The following is a 23,127-nucleotide window of genomic DNA, read 5'->3' as shown; positions in this document are numbered from 1 at the left end:
CTGTACACACACTGCAGATACATCATTCAACATTTTAAATCAGTAAGAGACAAAGCAATTAGCTTAAATTTGTGGATGTTGCTGCTTTTTTGCTTGTTTTTTTCTTTTTTTAAGCACTATGTCTAGTAAACTTGTTATTCTCCTGGAAGTAAAGGTATGAAGGTCTAAATGAATGAAGGACAATGTCTTGACAGAATGACTCCTGTTTCTTGTTGTGCAGCTGCTAGCCAGAGGGAAAAAAAGCTGCAAACAACCTTCAAAAATACAGATGCCTCAGTGCTTGGCTATTCTGTCATTTCTAATGTCATCTTATTGCCTTTCTTTATTTGAGAAAATTGCCAAGTAGTTGTTAGAATCCTATATGCTGCAAAACACTGCATCCATCATTGGCTTTCCAGCTGTGGCTACCCAGTGCTGCAGCTGCACATTATCACTTTGCAAAGGGAGAGGAGACACCCAACCCTTTTTTCCCCCAAGCTGTCATAAAAGCTGCCTTTTCACCAGGCTGAACATGCTGCTCCTGTGACTTAAGAGTTCAGACCAAATTTGCTGTACTTTTATCAAATATTACAATGGGATTGTCAAACCCTCCCAGAAGTTATAGAGAAACCTTGGTGGTGTTCTCCTTTAGTGCTCTATTAATAGGTGTGTAGGTGGAGTTTTTTATTTGCTTTGCTTTTTTGGAGGGAATTAGAAAGTCTAGGAGAGAGGCAGAGTTATTCTGTGTATGTCAGTTCATTAATTTTTTTTTGTCTTGACCTTTTTACTCCATTTTATTGCCAGTCCCAAAGTCATAAGTAGGATTTTGGAATGTAGAACAAGAATTGTACCTCTGTTGTGGGAATATGACACTTTGATCAAGAGTAATATCAGACACTGTGCCATTTTAAAATCAGAATTGCAGCAGATGCAAAGAAAAGGGTAAAATGAGAAATGCTTTTTTTGTTTGCTCAAATTGAAGAGTGAGATTGAGTTGGAAGATGAGTTGTGCTCTTCTTAGCACTGACAGATCCAGGTTTTCTGTCTCCTGGGCCCCTCACAGGGCCATCCTCATCTCTGTTCTTGTGACCTGCTTTCTGCCAGCCCTTCTCTCTACTTCATAGTTTTACAGAGTATATTTTGGTATATCATTCTTCAACCAACAGCCAGTTCTATTTTTCTTCTCTTCCTCTGCACCTTTAAATCTGTAGCAGCCTCTGTGCTTTCTGTTTCCCAGCCTTCTTCTCTGCTGGAGCCTGCCACATCACTCATTAATCTTTGTCTGTTTTGTGCTGTTCATCTCTGCCCAGGTTCTCCCTCAGAAGCTGTAGGCTGGAGATTCCTGAATAAAAATAATTTTATTTAGAAATCATGATTAGCATATATGAAAGCATATTTTCTTAAGTTTATTTTCAAATGTTACATTTATCTGAAATGTGAAAGAGAAAAAAAAAATGGGTTGTACTAATCTCCTTGTGGTTTTTCTGTTCAAACAGCCAGCCTGTGCTAAATCCACAGTGACTATTTGGCAGTAAGGGCTAAACATTTATTTATTTGGGCTAAAATCTTCCCTACCTGCAACTAACCAAAGCAGGAATGGAGTGAGCCATTTGTGAACATGCAGGAAGTTCCATTTGTGAACATGTAGGAAGTTCCTCAGGGGTTATTCTTGAACATGGCGCTTATAAAGCCAAGACTGTGGGTGCAGTTCCTGTATGAGCCATTCACTTGGATTGGACTCAGTGATCCTTGTGGATTCCTTCCAACTTTAAATACTCTGTGATTCTGTGATCTAAAGCCTGGTGCAGGTGTCTCCTTGTTCTGTCTCTTTCACATCCATATATGTTTTAGGGCAACTGTTTCTGTGGTACCCACTCCCATGATTTCTTGAGATCTGAGTCAAAATTCCTCTTCAACCTGCTGATCTATATCACTGCTCTTTCATGACATTATGAAGAAAATATTTATTTATATTTATAAATAAATATTGGTTGTCAGTGTGAATTTACTGACTTTAGGCACATCCAGGCTTCTTAAACCACATCATTAGCTTTGGATGCTATCCTGCATATCCGGATCTGTTTGATAAGAATTTGATACAGACAAGAAAAGAAAGGGTTTGGTGAGGAGGTTTGAAAATGCTCATCACCAATGGAAGTCTCTATTCTATGTTTCCTCACAGGGCCTCCTGAAGAAGTGCTACTCTGCTGAGGCTGCCTACCTGTTCCAGCAGGACAAGTTCTACGACGTCAGCTACGACACTGGGGACAAGTCCATTCAGTGCAGCAGGCGTCCAGACGCATTCAAGTTCTGGCTGATGTGGAAAGCACTGGGAACTACAGGCCTTGAGGAGAGAGTGAACAGGGCACTGGCTTTGGCAAGGTACGCCCTCACAGTTTTGAGTATGTCTAGTCTGTTGGATTGGCTGAAGTGTTGTCACTGCTCATACTCCATATCCTGGAACAGACCCCATTGTTACATTTTGCCTCTATCCTTTTGTTTGTGTATAATAGGTGGAAGTAATAACAATAATAATTAGTGTTATTACATTTGATACAATATTTAATAGTAGTGATTGCTTTTAGCAATAAGCATAAATGTTGGCAAACATAGAAGTCAAAATTAGGCTATCGGTCTGTATTGGGGAACATTTATGTTACCTGAACTACACACATAGGACAGAGTTACTAAAACACTTTCTTTCAACACTTTCTGTTCAACTGTGTGTTCTGATTTTGGTGTAAAAGAAGTTCTATGTGCCAGAATCCAAGCTGTGTCTGGCAAGAATCAAAGCTTCCTGCTCACATCATTCCTTGTGAAAGAGGAAACGCAAAAAACCGATCATGGAAAACTCATATGAGGACACTGTGTTAATATTAGGGTATATGTAAACAATGTATGTATCAGGGTGTATGCAAACAATATTGTTCTGACATACTGAGTGGTTTTTCTCAAGTTTGCTGAAGTTCTTAATGCTTACAGTATTACATTTATAGTATTACATTTCTGTTAGGGACTGAAACAGCTTTTACTTGTGGTATTCCCCACACCTGTCTCTTCAGTTTCATTAAGTTTTTGGTCTTGCAGAACTGAGTTTCTCAAGTGGATTCAGCAAAATTCTTGGTAGAAGGTGTTTATAAAGTGATGGTGATGTCCTTGTTTCTGGGAAGAGACTCCATGTACAGGTGGTTTTCTCTTCTCTTAGAATAAATAATTTTGAAATAATGGCCCCCTAAAAAAAGTTCACTTTAAGTAAAATATTTGTTCAGACTTTATGCAAAAAAAGCACAATGAAAACTACACCAAGCTAGCTACACACTGCTTTAAGTCAAATAATTGGTATTGACATTTTACTTTTTATATGAAATAACAAGTAGAAAAGTATTGAATGTTTACCTCAATCAAAATTCAAGGAATAGTCTGACTGTAATGAAGCTACCTAAAGAGAAAATAAAAATATAAAAATGCCCCTGACCTAAACCCAGAGTGGATTTGAAAGGAATAAAAAGAAAGAACCAAAACCAGTGGAACCAAAAAAAAATTGTGACTTTATTTCTTTAAAGCCACTCAGGTTTTTGGCTGGTTATATCTTTTTTAATATGTTCTGGTTAAATTGCACTTTGTTTTTGTTGCAAAGCATTGTTCTGTTCTTTGTCTGTTCAGAGTAAGTAATTCTTTCCACTATCAGTAGGAGAATTCAGCCTTATCAAGGTCACTGGCCAGGGTCATTTGACTGACTGTGTAGTGATTAATGACCTTTCTGGGATCGATATTTCTGTTCAACATTAGGATTCAGATGGTAACTCTTATAAGGAGTGACTGGCTTGTCTCTTCTGGGGTTTGGTTTATTTTTCTATTAGGAAGAAATTTAATTTTTAGACATTATCTGATGAAATAGATTCTTCACAGTGGTGGGATTGCCATCTTGAATTTGTATGGATACCAGGTTTACCAACTACTCGCTGTGCAGACATTCAGAGCCTTTCTCCTCATTTGTTACATTAGATGTTACTTCAGTTGCAAGGGTAGTATTTCAGTGTTCCTGAACAAAGACCTGGATTAATTCTGGAATTAGTCCACTGACTTTAGGGCTTTAAGGGCAACATTGCTTTTTTCTTTTTTTTTTCTTTTCTTTTTTTTTTTTTTGCTTGTTGCCAAGCAGAGCTGCAAAGGTTTTAGAGTAATTGCAAGCATGTATTTCTGCAGCAAACTTTGCCTATTGGCTATTCCAGTAGTATCTTCTTGTTCTGGAGATGAATCATGCTTTCAGGGTATTAAATATCCCAGGAAGATTGTGATGCTGTCTCTTTGGAAAGGCTTGGTTTTTAAATACGTAGAGTAGAGCATCCCACTGATTGCTTCAGAATTTTTTTGTGTATTTTCTTCCCCCAATTATCTTTGATGTAGGGATGTTGCTTTATAAAGCACTACTAAAAAGAAAGGAGACATAAACTGCTTTTACAATACAGCTACAGTTACTACATAAACAACTCTGCATCTTATGCTTCATCTTCTTTGGAATTTTTCTGCCTGTTTCCTCTTCTGACACCCACTGTTAGCAGACATATGTCTACTTCCATGGCAGATCTCCACCCCTCATTTTCTGCAAGGCTTAATCACAGCAAATGACATTTCTCTGTGTACTTTGGTCTTCACTAAGACTCAAGCCCCTCTAACATACTACAATTGTGACATGATAATAAAACTTCACTGTCAACTGTGGAGAGATGCACAAAGTAAATTGCTCCACTGCCATCAAATGATCCTGGCAAGATAAATCATGGGCAATGGATTTTCTAACAGCTGCCTTCTTAGGTTATTGGCAGCATAGTTAAGAACATGATTAACAGTGCTGTGAACCTGACTGACACCAGGTAGCCTATGTCAGATTTTATTCCTAGGTGATATAAAATAAAGGCACTTGAGGAAAGAGGGAAAGATATTAGCATTGTAAAATTGCTCTAACAATTCAAGACCTAAAAAAAAAGAAAAAGGAAAGTGATTATGGATAGGTTTTGCTTTCATAATTTATTTAAAAAAAAAATTAATTGAAGGCCACTACCATATGAATAGCCTGCTGACGTTGTTGAAATTGGTTTTATGGCACAGACAAGCATCTTGTAATAAACAGGACAAGCAAGAAGCAGCAAGCTTGTTTGACATAAGATAATTACCTTACAGATAATCATGTCTCTCAACCTAAGCAGCAGTGTGGGCATTAACAGCCAGATAACAAACCAGTGCACACAGGAGGATCTGAGCAGTGATGGCAGAAACAACCAGAACGTAGTTCCAGGGAGAGGAAACCCCTCCCCAGTGCACACACAACTCCTAAGCTGTGTGCCACAGGCTCTGGCCCTGCACTGCAGCAGTGCCTGTGCTGGGGTGTGTGCTGGGAGGCAATGAGTCACAGCACAGCTCCTGGTAATGATAAACAGCGTGACAACTCCCCAGGCGCTGTTTGGAAAAGTGTGTGCCATCCAGGGTATTGCTTATTGCTCACCCAGCCAGCCTGTTTCTGCAGCATGTCTGCTGAGGAGGGGCAGTGCAGAGTCAGCTGTGCTAGGGGTGTCCCTGCTGGCAGCAAATTTCAGGTATGGGTAAGACTAAGGGAGGTTATTCTCACAGTATTTCTCATCAAAAAGAGTTACTGGTGTGACGACCAGTAATGCAGCTTCAGACAGGAAAATGCCAAATAGTGAATGCAAGAACAGATTTGTGCACAATCAGTAGTTTAACTGTGTCAGTTAAACTAACATTTATTAATGTTAAACAGCAATATCTTCATGTAAAAGAACTAAAATTTTGTTGGAATGGAAAAGCAGTGTGAATTTGCAGTGAATTTGTTGAAATTTTTCTTTGTGAGGCCTTGAGGGGGGGAGAAGAAAAGAGAATTCCCATCTACATCCCCTTTGCTTCAGAATTCCTGTGTGATATGTCCCATGCAAAGCTGTGGTCATGTTTTAAAAAATTTCTGTAAATTGGAGCGGTTTGTATCCAAAATTTTGATTCAAACCCACCTCTCCATTGAAGGCTTCTGTGTTTTTCACACGTGTCAGGTGAGAAAGAAATTCCCATTTTAATACCCTGTTAGCACAGGAGATCCAGGGATTGTTGTACATAAGCAGTGGCACACTGAATGGAAAGTTGCATTGTTGTACCATGTGGAATGTGGGCAGCACTGGGAAAATTGCTGAGCTTGAAGTATGTTCAAATTTTTAAATTCTGGGCTGAGCTAAGAGATTCTGGTGATAGTAGAATGCAAGAGGTGTCAGAGTGACAATGAAATAACATGGCAGCCCAGCATTGGCACTTGTGAACAAGGGATGGAGGTATTAATTTGCAGTGGGAAAGTTCAGAACCTGATGCAAATAGGATCAATTTGTGCCATGTGGCTCTGCTGAAAATCTGTGCCTGAGGACAGAATTTGGCTTCTCCTTAGTGCTCCTTGGCTGGCTGTAGCCTTCTTTTGTTTCCAGGAGCTAATAGCTATTGCATTTTCACAGCAGGTAGAAATGAGGTTTGACTCTCTTGTTTTCTAAGTGTAGAAAAAAAAAAACAAGACAAAAAGGAATACTTGTTTAGGACCCTGGGTTTTTTTGCTGTTTCTGTGTGTATTGTTCTATGCTTTAAATCCCTGATTTTTTAATTACAGGTATCTAGTAGAGGAAATTAAAAAAAGAGAGGGATTCCAGCTTCTTTTAGAGGTAAGTAAAATGAGAACTGAACTGTTGTTATTGTTAGGAGGCCTCAGTTGTTTGATTTTGCTCTTTTTAGTCAATTACCAACTTGTATTTAAAGTATCTAATCTAGTCAGTTTATGTATTGGAGGTCCACAGATATGATTGAACACACATAACATGGGCTGTGCTCCTTACCATCATTCTAACTAATTTCTTATCTTCTGGTCCTGTATTGCCTCAGGGGACATAGAGAGCACTTTTCTGTGAGAGCAAAGAGGCTGGCTGTAAAAAAAGCAATGCTTGCTAGACCTACAAATAAGACTGTGTGCTGGATGGAAAAATAGTTTGATCCTAAAGATGGACTTTTCATTGTTAAAGTCCATATTTTTTCCCCTAGTTCTACTTTGACTCCCATCTTCCTAAGAGCTACCCAAAAGTTGTGTGTTTTACTTGTTTTACTAAACCTGTCAGCTTATTTCCTGTTTGGAGAGCTTGCTTGGGGGAAGTAGGGAATAGAGCTTGAGTACTGCTTTTCCACCTGTCCTCAGCTCTTTGGTTAATGAGGCTGATATTGGGGGATGTTGCAAAGACCTGTCATTTTAATGAAAACCTTTTTGCATTGTTGGAGGTGTGCTTGTATGAAAGACAGGCAGCTGTGTGGGGTCAGGAGGAAGAGAGCACATGGAGGAGGATGGGAGATGGAGTAAGTGCCACCATGAGCATTCCAGGTTAGGCTAGACAAAATACAAAACGTGAAAAATATTTTATACTATTCATACAATATAAACTTTTCTCTTTAACTTTGAAAACTGCTGATCAGTTGAAGAATTTTAGATCAGCAGCACAGGATGGGGTCAGTAAAGTGGCAAGTCTGTTAAAAGGGGTCTATTTCTTGTTATTGTGGACCTTAGCAGAGAGCCCAGATCTGCTGTAGATGTGAAAACTCTTGGTAAGAGCAGAGGCTGCTGTGTAGTTCCTGCAGGAGTTGAAAACCTGGATTTAAAGTGGGTTTGAAAGGAGTGTTGTAGCATGGACTATGAGCAAGAGGTTGAGCTTCTTGAGTCCTATGAGTTTTTCTGTGGGTTGGGAAGTTGAAAGGGTTAAGAAAGTTTTCAGGAGTGCAGGGGATAAGCAAAGAGAATTCAAAGAAAAGATGCTATGAGGCAGTGAGGCCCAGCTGTGCAAGGGAAGATGGGCTTCAGACAACGATCTTAGGAAAATGATCCTCTGATACATGCAGCGAGGAAAAACCTGTAATGAGAATTGCTCTATGGCCTGGAAATGCCAGCTTGTGCTTGAGTCCTCTTGAACTCTTCTGTGGTAAAATTGCTTACCTCCTTGAGTAAGACCTGTGACAAGATACCCAGAAATAGAGTGTGAAGCATGGCTGGGGGTTGTTTTCTAGGATGAATGGTATTTTCAGAGGGCAATGATGTATTTGATGTGTGAAAGGAAACTGAGATAATCAAGAAGGCAATATAGGCAATGGCAATATGGTAATGTCTACCATCTGTCTGCTCCTGCCATCTGATTTTAAATAGTTTTGCAGTAAACCCTGTAGCGCTGAGCTAGTCCTTGTTCTTATGGGGAAGGCACTGCCTTTTCAGAGTCTGTGTTTACATGTGTACTCAAAGCAAGCTCTTTGGGGGAAGAAATGGGACTTTAAGAACTGATCTTTATTCCATTCAGCAGCAGCACACGGCAGGTTTGCAGCTCAGTTCCTGCTGACAATGATATTCTTCTTGATGATTTCACCGTCTTTAATGCATTCTTTGAATGAAGCAGAAAATGATATGAGCAGCTCTCAGTGGCCTTTCACGGAAGAACATCTCAGTTGGTGGGATCTCCTCCCACTTCAGGAGACTGCCTGGGATTATAATAGCAGCCACATCCATAGTGGGGCAAAGAGATGGGATGGCTCAGCTACCAAGCTCCCTTTTAACAGAGTTTTTTTCTTTCCTCCAGTACTGATGAGGATGGCATGTGGGAGAGGAGTGGGGTGTGTGAGTTCACAATCCAAATTGTCATAATCCATATTAAAATCTAGTTGCCATCTGAATGCTGTGCTGCAAATAGTGGAGGTCAAGATTTGACTTAGTGATTTAAGGGTTGTGTGGGATGGCATCACAAAGTGTATCTATTCCTCATATTATTGTTCTCTATACAGATAAACAAAAAAAAAGTTCCAAATTAGCAGGAAATGTATAGACATTGGACTGGCCTGCTGGGAACATTTTCTCAATCATATAGGATACAGAAACATAAGCACAAAATGCCTTATTTTATAATGCATGGTGAACAGCCATGGCTGGGAGCCTTGCAGCAAACTCTGCTGAGTTTAAAGGCAAAATTTCCCTGGAGAGAAGCAGACATGTGAAGTCTCAGTCTTTGCTCAAAAGGCCTGCTTAGATATTAGACAGGATATATTCAGGATATGGTGCACACCCGGCAAGGGATCTTGAGATTCTTATAAAATGTGGCAATTGAGAAATTCAGCATTAACTCCAGCACTGTATAGTGTGCTCTGTGATATGAGAGGAGATTGGCATTGTTCAGTAGAGAAATTATGAGGTGTGAAAGTGTTAAATGGTCACAAAAACTGAGTTTTTGTGTTTTGTATAAAAGGCATAATTGGAAATTTCCATTTAAAAACCCCAAAACACTAAAAAGAAAATGTATTCTTTAAAGTTGCTTCAAATATGAATTCTGTAACTTACTTTCTGCACTTCTCTAATACTTTGTCTAGCCAAGGTTTTTTACTGAGTAAAACAGAGTTAAAGATGGATATAGGAAGAAGAAATTGAAAAGCAGCCCCTGGCAGCAGGAAGAAGAATGGATGATTTGAGAAATTATTTCTAGTTTCAAAAACAAGGAAATGAAAGGTGACTTGGAGGAGGAAGCTTTAAAGGAAAGAGTATAAACTCAAAGACTTCACCCTCACAAAAAGTAAAGCAGAACTCTTTGAAAAGCTGTGATATGTGTCCTATTACATCTTATAAACAATCACTCGTTCTCTTGTTTAGCCGGAGTATGCAAACGTCTGCTTTTGGTACATTCCACCAAGCTTAAGAAAAATGGAGGGTGGACCTGAATTTTGGCAAAAGCTGCACCAGGTGAGTGTCATGTGTTACCTGAGCCTTACTGATTAATCTGTGTGCCAGATAAAAATGGGAAATAGCCCTCAGCTTTGCTCACCATTAGAACCAGTCAGTTGACTGGGGATTTAATCCTTAAATAGATGTTGGTAAGATCTAAGTTTTTTATTAGTTTAGAAAAATCTAATTATTTTTTTTTTCTTACTATAAGAGATGTAAGCATTAACAAGTATTCAGTTTGCCATCCAAGCTGTTAGCAGCTGGCAGAACTGAGAGAAGAGGAACAGTGTTGGCGCATCTCTTGTCTAGACAGATTATTCATTCATTACCTGTTTCATATACTTAGTGCTGTCCTTGGAAATTGGCTTGCATTATCTGTGATAATCTATGATAATGCAAGTAAGGAAGTGCTTAAGAATATACTTCTGATGTTAAACATAAATGGCAACAGGAATACAATGGGAAAATGCTGTGGGAAAAGCTTCACAGATGAGTGTCTTGGTAACTCTTTGCCATGCTGATAGAAAATCATGAACATTTTGGAAAAAAAGCAGCAGTAAAATTTTGAATTTACTAGTGGAGAATCATTAGTTGAGACTTAATTAAGAAACCACTAGACATTGTGGTATTATGTTTTACTGAATAAGTTATTCTGTGAGCAATTGAATTTAATTCATTGTTTGCTCATCTCTGGAAGAGTTGTGGTGTTCTGTGTTTATTTTTTCAGAGAATTTGCTACTAGAAGTTTAAACTAGAAGATAGTATGCAGATGATATACACATCTATGTAAACAGCCATACATACTTTATATACATGCTTCCTGTAACATCTTCCCTCATTTCAACAGCTTTCACAGGAATCACTTTCAATTTTTGTTGGAGTGTCTTTAGGAGAGAGATCTTCCTTAACCCCATCTGTATTGTTTTGGAAAGTATATTTTTGTAGTCTAGATGCATGCATAGCCACAGTATGGATGCAAGGGCTTGGCATTTACCATCCTTTCACAAAGTTGTGTTCCTTTTGTTTGGAGCTTCCTGTCCTCTCCTTAGAGTAGAAGCCTTATATGTGCGTGTGTATGTATATATATGTATATGTGTGTGTGTGTATGTGCATGTATGTGTGTATACCGAGCTGTATAACAGCTCACCTACTCATGGGGGAGTGAGGATTTGGGAATGAGCAACTGGAAGGCATAGAAGAAAAACTGCTGCAAGTGTCACTGTTTGATTTATGTGGCTACATATGGGACCAAGGAGGGAAAGGATGAAGCACAACAAATGGCTTCGAGCACGTATATTTGAGTGGCTCATGGAGTGTAACTTACTGTCTCTTTGCTCTGTTACTCTATGGTGCTTCTAGTCAGGGTAGGGAATAGATACCTGCCTTTATTTTATGTACCAATATAGATAGATTAATTCTGGAAATACAGATTTCCTAGCCAGTGTTTTTGGAAAATAATTTGGAGGGAAAGAAGTTTGCGTGCAATTTCTTCCAAGAACTGACCACTGCTGCAGATCACAACTGCTCTTTTCATGGGCAAGGTGACATTTTCTTGATTCTTATATCTCCTCTGATGAAAACCTAAGAAATTCCAAATTCTAAGACATAAACTATTTCACTCTTCCCCATAAAAGCCTGGAAAAAAAAATCTAGTGCAAAAGAGACAAAAACTCCCAAGGAAGTGGCACAAATTTCTCTCCTGGAGGAAACAACAAATGATTATGGTTAGTTGCGTTATTTTAGGCACTGCTGGGAAGTAGTTTGACACTACAGAAGTGTCACTGTTTCACAGTGAAAACATATTATTTCACCTTCCTGATTCTCTGCATGGATAGGTCTGGGTTACTCTGCTTTTTGGATGCTGAGGGCCAGTTTGGGGCACAACATGTATCAGTGAGCAGATGAGATGACAACACTGGGTCAGAAAAAATAAGACTGACTTGACTTTTTCAGCTAAGATCAATTTGTTTTAACATTGCTGATGCAACCATCATGGTTATTATATTACATTAATCAATACAAATATATTGCTGGACAAGAAGGAATCCATCCTGATCAGCAAGGTGTAAATGATAAGAGCATTAAGGCTGGAGAGATTGTTACATGGTACTGTTGATTGACAGATGGGGCTGTGACAGTTTCTTGATTGCAAGCAGTTCCTGAATGTTCCCATAATATCACTAAATGAGCATTAAAATGCTTTCATTCACAATTTCTCTTTTCACACTACATTTTAACATCCCAGTTATTCTGATTATCCAGAAATCAATCTTCCTTTTTGTTGACCTGCATAACTGACAATAATTAAGAAAACATATGTCTTAAAAATCCCTAGGGTAAGTAATTTATTAAACTACTTGTTCAGCAATATTATTCAGAATAACATGTTGTCTTCTAAAGCTAGTTATATGAGTTTTAGTGCTGGTGAAAATTGATAAGCAAATTGTTCAGATCTAAAGTCCTCAGCTTTGTGAAGAATTTGCATAGTCCTATGCAAAATAACCTTGGAGGTTTTCTGCTGTACTGGCTCTTCTCCAGTTTCCATGGCCCATTTTATATGGAAATGTGTCAGGACTGACTGCATTGTGGTGTGATACCTGATTCTGATGTCAGCCTTCTTGTTGTCCTACATAGAATGTCTCTCAGAAGCTTAATTTTTTTTTTTTTGGTAGGCTGTTTGTTTGTTTGTTTGTTTCTTTTAAATTCTTGAGCCTTCAACTTCAGCTGTGAAATTTGGGCTCTTCAGAATCTCCTACATTCAAAACAGAAAGGTGATAGAAGTCTGAAGGATTTGGAACAGTCACTAACTGGTCATTTGATTCATCGCCTGAACAATTTAGGGAGTGAGAAAACAACATGATGATGGGGGAAGTAAAGAACAGCATGAATGGCACATTCCTCTGTTATGTGTGAAATTGGGAATTCTGTGCACATCCACAGTCTGACACCGCTTTGATCTTTTGGGATTACAGCAGCAGTTGGCTGTGCAGTGAAACTAGTTCTATAAAGAGTGCAGCAAGGCTTTGGGTGCAGTCAGACGGTCCAAGGCGGTCCATGCCCTGCACTGCACGCAGTATAGCCCTTTAACGACCCGGTGCAAAGCATTTCCCAGTGCCATTCTTCACAAACGAGGAGAGATTTTTTCTTGTGGAAACCCTGCAAACGGGCCCTCTGTGGTAATAGAGGAGTTGCTGGTAGAGCCAACTGGAATTATCTGTCAGAGGTGTTATTTTGTCATTGCAGACTGGGGGCTGCTGTCTCTGACCTGGAGCTGACATAATTGTCGGGAGGAAGGAGCGATGGCTTTGCCAGTGCTGTATGCGCCCCCAAGTGGGAATTTCGCTCCTTTTCCTTTGGTAACACAGTGGGATTTATTTTGTTTACTGCTGAGAGTGGTCGGTGTATAACCGGGTCGCGGTGAGAAAAGCTGAACTGGAAATTGCAAGGCAGAAATGGGAGTGAGGGAAGAAGTAAAACCACATAAGCAGATATAATTTAAATTTACGTATTTTCTTCGTACCTACAAATATCTCTACACGTTCTTGCAACAATCTTCTCTTTAGAAAAGTCAGCTTTCTCAGCTTATACTGAAATGCATGCAGATGATGTAGAACTAGCTGATTGTTAATGATAGCATCTCTGGAAAGCCTCCTGGCAGCACAGAGGATGCCTGGGCACAAGGAGGAGTTTGGAGGGATACATTTGGAACTGTCCTGTTGCCGTCCTGCTGCTATCACAGTCAGCTAGCTGTGTCTTAGTCATTCTGGATCACTTTGTAGTCTGGTGAAACGCAGACATTGGTCTTGCAGACAAAAAGACAGCACAGAAGTAACTGTTTTAACAGACCCCTCCTCCTGCAGCACCCTGGCCTTGCCAAATGATCCTGGGGCACGACTGTAGGTAGAGTACTGTGTAATGAATACTGCTCAATAAAGAAGGCTAGTGGTTTATTGCTAAGTACCACTTTAGACCTCAAAATCTAGGTTAAAAAAGCAGCAGTAGGTTCCTAGTAAGCCTTTTGTGGTTTACTAAACTTTGCCTGCTCTGTAGTTATAAAAAAACATATGCTGGAGTATTAGATTTCCAATGGTTCAGTAAAGCTTTTATACGCAGCTGTTAGATTCGGTAACTCCAAATTCTGGAAACTCAGGCTCAGACTCCACTTCTGTAATGCAGTTGGTGTTTTTTGGTTTTGTTTCCTTCCTTTCCTTTTGAGGATTTTTGGCCAAGTAATACAAAATTTATTGGGTGTAATAGAAGGCTCAGGATGCCAAGTCATGTTAAAGTAGTAATGTCCTGCTAAAGCCTGTATAGCTTGGAATAGGAATAATGCCATTTTGCCCCTCCTCTCTTCATCGTAGTAAAAGGTAACCTTATTCTAGCCTTTCTGTCCTATTTGGGAGAATATATCTGTTATCTGAAGGCATATTTGTAAAATAGCCTGTCATCCTGAATGGTGTTGTGATACATTTGCGTAATGAGAGATTTCATCTCAAAGCATAAATGTAAGGAGGTTGAAGAGGTGTTGCCTTGGCAACCCCTGAATCTTGTGATCTTTGTAGTATAAATTAAAAAAAAAAACCTAATCAAGGACTACATTCAGCAGTACTTATGTGTTTAAAATACCTATTGATTATGGTACAAGATTTGAATGGGAAGGGAAAACAAGACCTCCAGTTGGTTATATTGACAAAGTTTGTTCTCCACATTTTGGAAGAACAAGAGAAAAATTACATGAGTTAAAAACACAGTATTAAATGCAGTGAAATCAGGTTTATGCATAAGAAAGGTCCTAAATATGTCAGTGCAAGTGTATTTCTACTTGAAATAGATTTGTGTGCAAAACGTTATTTGATTTGCTGGCATCCCTGTGTTTTTCTTACTCTTGAAGAGGGAAACAATTAAATGATAGTTTAATGTGTGTGTTTGAAGAGTAATGGCAGAGACAGGGTTCTGTGAACTTTCCTTACATAAGTAACTTTTATGGTAGCAAGTAGCCTACTGCCTCTAGCATCTAGCTCAGTTTGACACCAGTTTTAGTGGAGGACCACAACAAATGACAAGAAAAAAAAAGTAAGATTTGCACAGAAATATACAGGAGTTAGATTGGCCAAATCATTGGCTTCCATGACAGGGTGACCAGCTTAGTGAGGAAGAAAAGGCTGTGGGTGTTGTCCATCTAGACTTCACAAGTGCCATCCCTCAAGGTCTTTGCTTTCTCTTAAAGCACCCTTCAAATCTTTTGTGGACTTCAAGAAACAAAAATCCACAGGTGGAAGAGATTGCTTTGGCAATCTTTCTTTTAGACAGAGGATTGGTGGATTGTCATTTCAGCATATCAGTTGGGACCTCTGAAGGGCCTCTTTGAAGAAATTTTATTTGTCAGGAGAATCAAGGTCAACAAAAGCTTCAGATTCATCCTGTAAAACTTAAGGCACTTACCCAGGGAAGCTGCTTGAGGAACTGGCTGGTTTCCCATCATCTTTAACATGGAAAAGAAGAAAGGGAGCTCCCAGATCATGACTTAGGCAACCTGCAGTCAGAAGCACCCTTGGGAAAGGCTTCATTATTCAGAAGGGGAACCTAAGAGGTGCCATGACCCTTGATTGGCTGCATTCTTTCTAAATACAGGTAAAAAGAATCTAACACTAAATCCTCAGCATGCTGTGTGCTGTTTTAGATTTTCATTTCTCAGGCTTCTGGAGAGAAGGGCTGCAAAATCTCCTCCTGACTGATTGGACCAAGCTGCATTCTCAGTGTTGTGTTCAAGAGGGGCAGAAATGCAGCATTCCAGGAGAGGTGAGATCAGGGGGCCCTGTGGAGGCAGGGCTGCAGGCAAGGACCGTAGGGAAGAGAGGCTCAACAAGCACTGGAGCCACAGAATGAGTAACAAGATAATAATCAGGGTGACCATTCCTCAGCATAAGGTGATGCTTAGAAGTTTAATAATAAAATAGGAATTAATTTTTAAAGCAGCAACATCTCTTATTTTGCACCTAATACTGCATAATATACTGTAGCAGATGAATAAAATTTTTGTAGTTTGGCTGCATATAAATGACTCTTATTGTTAAGAAGAAAGGTCTAAGCTTTGACAAATGAGACAAAACAGTACAGTATAATATAATAGCAGAGAAAAATTATAGCAGTGTTTCAGTACCTCGTTAATGAGGGATTTGCACACTTTCCCTTTTAATATGTGTCTTCTTCTGCAGTTTTATATGACTCATCAGTACAAAAGTGACTGTAGCTGTTAATTAAACAGGGTATTTAACATTACTTTGTTTTAAATGTATTCTCCATAGAATTGGGTTATAAGAATACAAAAATAACATGCTTTTAAAAAAATTGTTAATTCAGAGTAAAATATTTTGGTTTCTGAGTGTGTATCTGATTATAACTGGAATTTATGGGTTTTTTTTCTCTTTTGTATCTATTCTTGAATGATTACTGAAGTAGTAGTGTTAGTCTAAAGTTCTGAATTGGCTGGTGAAGTCTTCATCAGAAGTAGGAGTCAATGCACTTGACAGTGCCCATTTCACCTTAGGACTCCACCCAGGTGTTAGGGGCACTTCAGTTTATATTTCACATTGGTGAGGTTGTACACCTGCCTAACTTTCAGCCACATAAAATGGTGTGTGAGAGTGACCTGATCTCACACTTGCTCTTTCATGGGATATCTGGCATATCAAGTGTGTGTATGGGGCTAGAACAGAGGTATATTTCTATGACTCTATTGTAACTACAGTAGATGTAGTAAGATAAGGCTGTGAGCTGCTTCCAGCCTCTGCTTTCTATAATAGTCCTAAGTGATACTGCAGTAACTCATGACATGACAGTCACATTTCTGTTCTAGCTTTCTACTTTGTCCCTTATTGCAGACTGACTTTTCAGGGATGTGTAGTATCAGTTGGGTTCCAGTGACAGTCCCATTCATGCAGAAATCTTTACATATGTTAGGCCAGTGGTGCTTGTCTCAGTTGATGCAAATAGGCAACAATCAATGTCACTAAATAATACATCTGGCAGCAAAACAACAAAGCATTGCTGCACAGCTGCTAAAACTACACCTCAGTCCTTGGGAGGAAAAAAAAAAGAGAAGGAACCCCAATGATTTTGATGCTGAATGGTTTACTAGATGAGAGTGCAGGGCAACTTTTGTCAGGGACTTAACATTGAGCTGTGCATGTTCAAGGCACACTGGGGACTGGGGTCTATTGATCCCTGGTGCTCAGCCTGCTGAAACAATCAGAGCTGGTGGGAGGGAGTCTGCTGCAGCTCCATATGTTGCATTCAAGCTGAACAAGGCTTTCATCTTCACCAAGCCACCTGCAGAGTAAGATTGCTCAGATCTCCAGAGATGAAGTAGGTTTCACATAAGTCGTTTCTTGCTTGAAATCCTTTAAAGGCTAATGGAAGGTCCGATAATTTCTCCATGTGGTAATACACATAATGGCATGAAATGAAGCTGGGGGCAGTAGACAAAGTGGAGAGAAGTATTGTTAGGAAATAAAATCACAAGAGACCCACAGATTCAAAGTAAAGGACCAAACCTTCCAAGGAGGTGACTGCAAGGTGTGTTTCCATCGCAGTATGAAATGCTCTGTGATGATACCTTAGCTGGCTCAAGTACCAGGAGCGCCATGGCCACAGGCTAAACATGGTGCTTTATGCAGGTTAAAAAAGGAACAGTTGACACAACCATTCTTTGAAGACCATAGCAAATCACCTATGGTGGTGGTATATGTTTTGTGTAGGTGTACTCCTTTCCTACAGGGAAAGCATGGGTTCCACTTGTCCAATATCTTACAAGTTTTGCAAGCTTAGACCTGAGTGTCACTCTAGCTTTCAGTTCAGATATTGAAAAGAACCTGTTTTCAAATCTTTGCATTGTTAAAAGCTTCACATATAATTAATCTTTCTGTTTGTATACAGGAAGCTTCTAAAAAGTCTTATTTTGGGACTGATAGGTCGACAGAGGTGGTGGGGATTCAGTGGAACAGCATTCTCTGCTTTATTGCAGACTCAATTTACTAAAGGGCACTTAAGCACACATAAGAGCTCCTTGCTATTTTTGTGTGAACAGAGACAGTACTTTTTAATTTCTATGGCTTTCAAATAGATAGAACCTGTTACCCAGAGCAGCAGGTGCTTTGCACCCATTGTTAAGCATCTCTTAAACTGTGGAAAGACCAAGAGGGTAAAACAACCCCATTTCTTTTCCAGAAAGGTGAATGTTTTTGGGGACTATGTGAAAATGGTGCAATTCATAGAAATTAAGCAGCTAGTTGGCAACAAAAAATTGTTTTATCTGTGTTTGGGCACAATTGAAAAAGCTAATCTGAGAACTATGTCAACTATGACAATTTTTTGAAAGCAAATATTAAACTATTTTTTGAGTATAGAAAAGAGAAGGGAATTTGTGATGAATGTAAGGGTTTTTCATGTCTCTTTGTTTGTTTGTTAGCATTAAGAGCACTTCAATGTCATCCTTGTTTGTACCTTTCACCATTTCCCAATAGCATAACAAAAAATAAGTACTTCTTACTTGGAGTCATGTTGCTCCACAGAACAGTATTGCATTTTTGTTCATTACTGCTACAGAAATGACAAAAAAATTTCATATTTTGTAATGCAACACTGTGAAACTCTTTAGAACAGTCCATATGCAGTGTTTCAATGTAAATGCATGTGTGTTCCTATGCATACACATGTATATTGGTATGTATTTACCTCCTGGGATCATATAAAAGAAGATTATTATTGAAAGGGAGAGGATGGAATAACATAAAATGTTACTCAAGTAACTTCATTGTAAAAAAACTTGTAAAAGGAATCACAGAATAGTTGATATTTGAAGGGAGCATTGCAGGTTTTGAGGTCCTGACACCTACAGTCAGATGTCCAGGACAATGTCCAGGTGGCTTTTTAATATCTCCAAGGATGAGACACTCCATAACCTCCCTGGGCAGGTGTTTCATCACCCTGACAATGAAAAAGTACATTCAGATTCCTGACTACATAGCACTTGTTTGCCCAATCAACATGTATTTTCCTCTGCTTAAATGGGACTAATTACACTTCCTTTGCTTCATTTTGGAGTTAGAACATATTGGCTAATATTTTAAATGGCCTTTTGTGCCTCTCTGTGAAGAGAACTGCTTTTAGCAAGAAAGCAGAGTGTGAAGACACTCGGCACATTTTGTTCTGCCTGACCTTATGCACTTTGTTCTCCTAAAGCAGCACTGTGCTCCTGAATATCTGTGCACCCCTTCATTCTGCTCTCTTGGTGCCATATGCACATTAATAACCTGTGATAGAAGAAAAAAAAGTTCGAGTTACAGGTTGAACTCCAAACTACTGCTTTTCTGAAAGTATCATAGATCATGTTTAATAGCCTGTGGATCAAAATGAAACCCAGCATATATCACAGGGGAACTCAATAATTGAAGCATTCTGGGAATGTCTAAGTACTGGAGTGCTGAGGTCCCTAGAAGCTTCATTCTGTGCTGTTTTTACCTGAATAAAAGCCCTATCATCTATTTTTTCATAACAAATTTTAATAATATTTTAATGCATTGACTTAAATTATTTTATCTGACATTCAGGGGAACAATAAACTCCTTTTTTAGCCCCTTCCAACTCCTAATTTTCTGCAAATGAGAAAAACAGTCCTTGAGAGGCATTAGCATTTCAGAGTATCTCCAGTACACTTGACTCATGGCTATCTCATCTCTGTCCTGGGTGTCTGCAGAACGGTCCCTCAGGAGCACTGAACATGTTCTCTGGGTCTGTGAAGCTGATCCGTCTGTCTGCCAGCTCTGAATTTACTCCATTCATATGAGAAGCCTCAGGGGCTCTCTGAAGGATCCTAACTGGTCTCCTGGTGATGGGGAAGCAATAATTTGCAAGCCTGAAGCTGCACAGGTGGTACTGTGTGGGTATGGTGAGGATGTATAGTTTTGTCTCAGAAAAACAGCAGTAACAGAAGGGTTTTGTGGACTTGCTGCTCTGTGGTTTGCACAAGGGATAAATTCTTTTCCTATTTAAACGTGGTAGAAGGAAGGTTGACTTTTCTAGCACTTTTCTAGCACCCTGGCAGAGAAAAAAAACTTGGGATGTGGCACGGGGAGGGTTTTGGTGTGCAGTTCAGAGGATCTGTTTTACAGTGGGAATTTGAACTGAATGGGGTTGAGACTGAAGTGATTTTTAGGTGAGCATTTTGGGGTGCACTAGGGACTGGTAAGGGAACTGCCCACCAGAGCCACTGGCTTGATACATGATGGCTATATATATTCCTTTATGATGGTTATATATACTCATTAACCTTACTAATAACTGGTATTTCAATGCTGAAGGGTACATGCAAGATAACAGCAATATCTACCCCTCCCCTTGCTCCTGTGCATAGGAGGAATCTCACTGAGAGTGAAAGTAAAGAGCATGGCTAAGCAAAAATCATTCTGAGCAGTTGTTTAATTGTTAATGCATGATTTGTCTTGCTTTTGCGCTAATTAAACTGCAATGAGGAATGGAAGGCACCCTTTCTTGGCACCTTCTTAAGTGCTGCCTTTTGCTCTTCAAGGGTGTGGTAACAGGACCTTCTCTGAGTGCTTTAGATATAAAGGTACTTGAATATCAGGAGTTGCAGGTGGATGAATGAACAGTGAGTAGTAGTGTGGTCTGTTAGTGGTGATTTTTTAAATGAACCATTTCTACACTACTCATTAAAGTTCCTTCTGGTTACAAATCTTTCTGGTGGTATTGGTGGGGGTGCCAGTCCTGCCAGCTGGTACCTGCTGTGGTTTCTGAATGAAACAAGTGTCTTCTAGCATTCTGTTGGGTTTGACATGTTCAATAAATAACAGCAGTGAATTGACCATGGTGCAATAATAGTGATCATAAGATAAATAGCATAGTGATTTTTTTTAGTCATTTTCCCATGAGTTGGACAGAAGGAAAATAAAATCTTAGAGTTTCACCCTTAATTAATTGACTGCTACAACATGGGTTACTATGTGTTTGATGGAAAATAAGATTTTTTTTCCTGTTTCATCAGCTGGAAAGGAGCAGCTGCTGAACAGAATTTTAGTTTGCCTCACAGTAAAGGTAAACTTGCACTGTAGTCTGAAACATGGGTGACAACTTCACCACTGGCTTAGCCTATCTGGGGAAATATTCACTCTATTTGTTATATAAGGCAAAAGTGGGGAACTCTCATGTCACTGGAGTTTCAAAGGATGTGGACAATTGGGCAAGTGCAGCATCTCTAAAAAAGAATTGCAATTCTTTTATTGATTTATAGTTCACAAATATTCAATAAAAGAATGGTTTAGAGGTTGCTTTAGAGTACTGTCATTTTCTACTTGGCCAGCTCTGTATTTTGGAGACTTCTCTGGGTAGACCAGTGACTTTTGTATAAGCACATCTTCTAGAAAGGCATCTGTTCTTGACAGGAAAACATCAAGGAATGGTAAAACTAACACATTCTTTGGTCCCTCCTTTCAATAGCTAATTAGCCTTCCTGTACAAAATGGTGGTGAAAAAATACTTATCCACACTAAAATAGCCTTCTCTAATGTGTTTTTCCCTTTTGCTCATAAGTTATAATCAAGTCACCTCTCATTCTTCTATTTATAAACTAAATAGATTCATATCTTTAAGTCTTCATTAGACATTGAGTTATTTCTGTGGCTGTCATCATCATCCTTCCCGTTTTTCATTATCGTAAAAAACCCCAACAAATTTCTGAACTATGCCAACACCTCTGTTTCCACTACTCTATTAGGAGATAAAATTGTCTCCCTAATATCTGTGCACTTGCTTATAAAATTGTGGATTATATTACCTTTTTTCTTCTACTGTATTTCTTTGGGAGGCTCTGTAAAAAAAAAAAAAAAAAAAAAAAGGTGATTAATGCTGAAATGAAAAGTTTAAATTACTAATTTGAGAACAAAATAAATTGTCAGCACATCTTGGGTGGTTTGGGTTATTTTTCCCATTGGCCTGTGGAAAACAAACTGACATCCCAGAAAAACCAGTGGTCCTATGATCTGTGAATCTTCGTTTAAGAGCAGTCTTGACTGTTTTAAAGCACTCACATAAATGACCTAATTACAAAACTTTGTCATCCGCCTCTTGACAGAACTTTTGAAAGCTGATTTTGGCTTGGGTGTAGAGTGGAAGCAATTGAAGAGAAGTCAGTTTCTTACCAGGAAGAATTTCTGGCTTCTGATATGTGACCTGGAAGCTCATATGGATTTTGTTTTATTGTTGACTGCTACAGTCTTTTCAGAGTAACAGCTTTTGGGGTAGTCATCCATTTTGAGCTGTCTCTGCTTTTTTCTTTGTGTGCTTAACTTACCTTTTGAGTGAATTTGAGCAGTCCAGGTCTGTGCAATGGCTTGTCTTCCTCGTTTTTCTCCCTTTGTGAATCTCTCACTTGCAAATGGTATCAGCTGTCATTTATTGACTTTCAGAAAACCAGCAGTGAGGATCAGCATCAAGGTTAATCCTGATCTCTGTGGAGCCTCACTAGCAGTAATGCTTGATTGACATTTTGTTTTTCCTGTGTAGGGAGATATGCTAGTTATTCAAATCTTGCTTGGTTCTACTTCATTCCTATTGTGTGGTCCTAATTTTTTTGTGCTGTTCCTGTGTGAATTGTTCCTGCTATTTTTCATTTAAATGGCTTGTGTAAGGCTTTCCCATTAATGCTCTCAGTGCAAATAAATCATCAAGAAAACTTGGAATATCAGCAAAATAATGAAGGTGGGCTGACCCAAAAAAATGGTGCTTGGCAAAGATATAAAATATAACTGAACACAAAAGACTACATTTTGAATCTGTTTCCATAAATTTTTATAATTTCTATGTATTCCTACCTTTAACTCATTATGAATTAAATCCACCATGAGCTTTTCTTTTTTAACTTCAGGTTCACCTTGACTGAAGCAATCTTATTTCACTAGGTCTGTCTCCTTACCACTTCTAATAGTAGTACTTGTTTTCTGAAATTGCCACATTATCCTCAAAAATTGCCCACAGTTTCAGTGAGCTGTTTTTAATCTTAGCCATCCAGGCCTAGACCTAAAAATTTCTCTTCAGTTGATCTTTAACATCCTGATGGCTGCTGATGGCTTGGAAAACTCATCAGATTTGTGGTAGGAATCCCTCCTAGCAGAAAAAGAAAGCTTATTGAACATTTCTGCCTTGCCTGCATTTTTAATGATTTAACCATGCATAGGGCTTCAGCCATCCCTAATGTACATACTAAACCACTTCTTCTTTCCTTGGTCCTGTCGATCAAGGTTTTCTTTTCCTTCTGATAAATTTTCTTCATGTCACATCTGTATTGATTGCTATCTGAT

General features: G+C 39.0%; 1 protein-coding gene across 1 annotated transcript in view; it reads left to right on the top strand.

Moving 5' to 3' along the window:
• Positions 1-23,127, top strand: part of GADL1 (glutamate decarboxylase like 1) — a 71,965-nt gene that overhangs the window by 27,734 nt on the left and 21,104 nt on the right. The window contains exons 12-14 of the mRNA XM_058800518.1: positions 2,162-2,361; positions 6,635-6,686; positions 9,686-9,775. Of these exons, the coding sequence (XP_058656501.1) occupies positions 2,162-2,361; positions 6,635-6,686; positions 9,686-9,775 (342 nt within the window). The remainder of the gene's footprint in view (positions 1-2,161; positions 2,362-6,634; positions 6,687-9,685; positions 9,776-23,127) is intronic.

Source organism: Ammospiza caudacuta, chromosome 1, assembly GCF_027887145.1.
Source record: "Ammospiza caudacuta isolate bAmmCau1 chromosome 1, bAmmCau1.pri, whole genome shotgun sequence".
NCBI lineage: Eukaryota > Metazoa > Chordata > Aves > Passeriformes > Passerellidae > Ammospiza > Ammospiza caudacuta.
Note: the sequence above shows the minus strand (reverse complement) of the source record. Positions and strands in the feature narration are given on the sequence as shown.